At 31.7% G+C, this 4,893-nt stretch overlaps 1 protein-coding gene across 2 annotated transcripts in view; it reads left to right on the forward strand.

Moving 5' to 3' along the window:
* The window catches only part of RAD54B (RAD54 homolog B (S. cerevisiae)), a 96,091-nt gene extending 91,767 nt beyond the window's left edge, over positions 1 to 4,324 (forward strand). For both annotated transcript variants that reach the window (XM_012643567.1, XM_012643568.1), the window contains one exon: positions 3,888 to 4,324. In XM_012643567.1, the coding sequence (XP_012499021.1) occupies positions 3,888 to 4,105 (218 nt within the window). In that variant the 3' untranslated portion in view covers positions 4,106 to 4,324. The remainder of the gene's footprint in view (positions 1 to 3,887) is intronic.
* The last annotated feature ends 569 nt before the right edge of the window (positions 4,325 to 4,893 follow it).

Raw genomic sequence — 4,893 nt, forward strand, 5'->3', positions numbered from 1 at the left:
TTTTAGTGCATAGATTTTAAATTTCAGATAAATGTTTTCAGGTTTTCTCTTTCTTTATGGCCATTTTGATAATTAAAAAAAATTAATTGACATTTGGTCTTCTCTACTAAATGTTTTTTCCTGTTTTAATAATTTCTTATTTCCTTTCCTCCTTTTTCCTTGTATTTACTCTAATGTTTTTTTTTTTAGTGCATAGATTTTAAATTTCAGATAAATGTTTTCAGGTTTTCTCTTTCTTTATGGCCATTTTGATAATTAAAAAAAATTAATTGTCATTTGGTCTTCTCTACTAAATGTTTTTTCCTGTTTTAATAATTTCTTATTTCCTTTCCTCCTTTTTCCTTGTATTTACTCTAATGTTTTTTTTTCTGATTTTTAAGTTTAATACTTAGCTTAACGATTTTCAGTCTCTTTTTCAAAAATGGGTATTTAAAACTACATATTTTTCTCTAAGCTGAATCTCATAATTTTGATATACAGTCTTTCATTATTCAGAACTATTTTGTATTTTTCATTGTGATTTCTTCTTGACTCATGAGTTATTTAAAAGTATACTTTAAAATGTATTTTTGTTTTTGTTATTGAATTTTGGCTAATACACTGTAGTCAGAAATATGATCTACATGATATGGATTCTTTGGTAACTATAGAGACTTGGTGTGTGATATAGTATGTAGTCATTTTTTGTAAATATTTCTTTTGTGCATGAAAATCATGTGTATCCTCTTAATTACTTAGCTTAGAATTCTGTCATATTAGTCAAATTTTGTTATGGAATCAATTTTTTCTTATTTTAAAAATTTACTAATTTAGCTTTTTAATTGGTAATGTATTTACATGGCTCAACTATTTAAAATTACAAAATGTATGTGTGAAAACTCTTCTTCCCACTCTACCCTCATCTGCCTAATTTCTAGCCCTTCTACCCCATAAGAAACCATCATTATTGATTTTTTTGTGTATCCTTCCAGATGTATATGTATGCCTATGTAAGCAGCTCTGGATATATAGTGTTGTCCAGTTTTCCAGTAAAGGATAGCGTAGTATATGCATAGTTCTATAGCATATCTTGAGCTTTTTCCATATCATTAGAGAGTTTCCTCATTCTTTCTTTCTCTCAACTATATAATCCTCCATTGTACTGATATAAGTTATTTATCTGTCCCCCACAGATGTACAGTTAGGTTCTTTCCAGTCAGTGTAAATTTTTTTCCTTCATCTTTTTCCATATGTTCAAGTATATCTGTAATATAAATTATTGTTGTTGCTAATTCAGAGAATATGTGCATTTGTAATTTGATAGCTATTGCCAAAACATCCTCTGTTGGATGCTGTATCAAATTACATCCCACCAAAACTATTCTAGAATGTCTGTTTCCCCATAGCCTTGCCAATTTAGAGGATTATCAAATGTTTGGATTTTTGCTGATCTGATAGTAATAAAATAGTATATTGGTATAGTTTTAATTTGCTTTTCTCTTATTATGAGTGAAGTTGAGCATTTTTTCCTATGGGTAAGAACTATATTTCCTTTATGTAAAATATCTCTTCATATTGTTTGTCAATTCTAAAAATTGATAACCTACTTTTTTGTTAGATATCTCTGTTATTGAAAAAAGTATGTTAAAATCGTGATGGTGTGACAGTGGATTAGTCAAAGTTTATTGTTATTCTGTCATTTTTTGCTTTATATATTTTTTATATATATTTTTTCTTCCTTGTGAAATATTTTTCATTATGGTTTATTTATTTTATTCTTTTATTGCTTTATCCCCAATGCCTTTTGCTTTCATTTTGTCTTAAGTTAATATATTGTACCAGTTTCTTATTTATTGTTAGTATTTGTCTGGTGTATCTTTTTTCATTCTTTTACCTTCCTTAAATTTCTCTGTGTTCTTATGTTTTAGTTATCTTTCTTGTCAAGAGTGTAAAGCTAGATTTTTTGCCCAGTCTGATAAGCTGTTTTAACTAGAACATTTAATCTGTTTACATTTATAATTATTGACATATTTTGATTCATTTCTACTCTTTTAATTTTCTTTTTTTTTTTAACAAGGGCTTCTAGTGGCTAACTCTGCCAGTCTTTGATTTTTCAGTGTATTTGTTTTTTCTCTCTCTCAAATGCTATCTTTGCTAGGTGTATAATTCCAGTTGATAGGGGTTTTTTGGGTCAGTACTTTGAAGGTATTATTCTAGTGTCTCCTAGACTCTTCAAGCAAGCTTGTCAATCTCTTTTCTTAAAACCTCAATGATTATGAACACTGATAGAAATTTGGTGTTATTAAGGAATGACTTTTTCTTTTTAGATGTGATAAAATTTCGAAAAAGTCTTTACCTTTTAGAAATGTGGAGTGAAATATTTATGAATGAAATGATATATGCTGTGTATTTATTGCAGCAGAATAAGGAAATAGAGAAAGTATAGGGGTCTAAATAAAACAAGATTGGCTGTTAGTTGATTAACAGTTATTAAAGGTGGGGGTATATACAGGTTCTTTATTTTTATCCTATCAACTTTTATATTTATTTGAAATTTCACATAATTAAAAGGTTAAAAAAATACAACCTTCAAGCTTCCCATTGCTGTTAGGATAAATACTAAAATTTTCAAAGTGGTAAGTTAGAGTAGGCTAAATGCTGCAACAAGAAACTGGAAGAGCACAGTGGCCTACCACAATAGAAATATGTTTCTCACTCGTATAACAGGTCACTGTGGGCATGTGGTAGAGCCAGACGTCTTCCCCTGTGGGCTTTTCTATCCCCTTGGGCCTTAGAGTCCTCTGCTGAGATCCCCTGCATTTGCCAGCCATCAGTGAGAGAAGAGAAAGAGTAGAAAATTTTGCAGTTTGAAGGGATGATTATAGTCCAGATCTGGAAGTGGCATAGCCACCATTCCATAGGCAAAACTTGGTGGCTACATCTAACTGCAAGGGAGGCTGGGAAATGTGACTAAGTACCCTGGAGGACAGAGAAATGGATTTGGTGAATAACGTTTCTGCCATTCATGTTTTGCATAATCCAGTCCTTGAATACATGCTTCAGCTTGCATTACTCAACTTTTTCTCTTGCATTATTCTTTGCCTTTGTGCATTAGGCTCCTGTTAGTTCCTTCACTGTGCCAACGTCCCTTCCTTTTCATAGCATTTTTATGTACGTATCCTGGAATGCTTTACCTCTCTTCCCCATCTAGTTCTTCCCTCCTCATCTTTCAGATCTTAACAGAACATTTCCTCAGGGAGCCCTTCACTTACCCCCAGACCAGGTCAGCTTCTCTTGTCATATGTGAGATAGTCCCCTGTATCTTTCCTTCATACCCTTTCCTTTGTAATACAACTCCACAGTCTCTCCTTATCTTCAATTCTAAAATCTGGAAAGCTAAAAGACCAAAAGGTTTTTTTCCTTCATAAATTTGCAACAACATTATTTGGTGGAAAAACCTTACCTAAATTGATGTAAATTTTTCAGTAGTCTTTATTTAACCCATTTTATAAGACTGTTTATATGACTTGCTACAGAATATTGAGTCTGATTGTGGAGTGCTGACCCAGATTGGGCCAATTATTTTCTGAATTTGGAAACATGTCACCTCCACAGGTTTTAGATAATGGATTGTGGTATTGGGTGATTATTTGTTTAATGTATATCTCTCCCACCAGACTGTAAGATCCTTGAAATCAGAGATCATGACTGTATTTGTTTACCATTTTTGCCCCTAATACTTAAATCAGCACATAGTAAACAATTTATAAGTATTTGTAGATGGAATGAATGAACTAAATTTGTTTTAACTTGAACCATGGTGATCAAATGTAATAAAACAAAAAAGTATTGTGTATAGTAGGATATTTGTTGGCCTAAGGATTTTCTCATTGTTTTACTTATTTCAGGTGATTTGTGTGAAAAAGTCACTCTCTCTAGACATTGTCAGCTTGGTTCACATCACCAGAAATCTGACTCCCTGAAACCTCTTTCTATGTCCCAGCTGAAGCAGTGGAAACATTTTCCTGGAGATCATTTAAATCTTACAGATCCTTTTCTTGAAAGAATAAGAGAAAATGTGTCATTCTTTTTTCAGAATATAACCAATCAAGCTACTGCCAAATAATGAAAGAGGATTACTTCATGACATTCCTTTGTTCCTGTTTAAAAAATTATTGTAGTAATTAAGTATAATTTTTGAAAAAGAATAATTATTTAAATTATAATAATGTATTTTGTTGCATAATATATCATAGTTTTGACATAATAGTCAAATTGAGTTGTTTAATTTTTTGTATATATTCTTAAATGTTGAAAATGAAACATTAAAGACATGCTTCTATCATATAATTGTTTGTTAATAATTATATTATTAATATGATTTTATTAAGTATCTACTGAGAAATTTTTATAAGTAATATGAAAAGGTAAAATACTTAGTCTCTGCCTTTGGGAAATCTAAGCCGAGGACATAGATGTGTGAGAAAATGGAAAAATGGAAGAAGGCGATAAGTTTAAACTATAGCCCAAGGGAGAAAGAGAATCAGAGGCTAGGATGGCATATGCTAAAGATGTTGACTATAATAGTTGCTGCAGGCAATTCGAATGAGTGTAGTCAATAGCTTGGGGCAGGAGATGAAGGACTTTGGGACACTTTAGAGCACTAGTTCCCAGTCTGGGACCTCAGATTCATGAGGACTGACATGCAGTCTATAAAGCCATTCCCACCAAACATTGTTTATACACTGAATAAAGGTTTAACTACCATAATTCAAGGGGTTCTCTGGAGTAACATGAAAAGGGAGTTTTAATGCACAAAGCAAGCTTTAGAAGACTGAAACCTGCAAAGAAAAAGGAGCTACTCATTTAATCTCCAACTGGGGTTTCTATAATCAGCTTTTGCTTCCATTTAGG

This window comes from Propithecus coquereli, unplaced genomic scaffold, assembly GCF_000956105.1.
Source record: "Propithecus coquereli isolate 6110/MARCELLA unplaced genomic scaffold, Pcoq_1.0 Scaffold2, whole genome shotgun sequence".
In the NCBI taxonomy this organism is placed as follows: domain Eukaryota; kingdom Metazoa; phylum Chordata; class Mammalia; order Primates; family Indriidae; genus Propithecus; species Propithecus coquereli.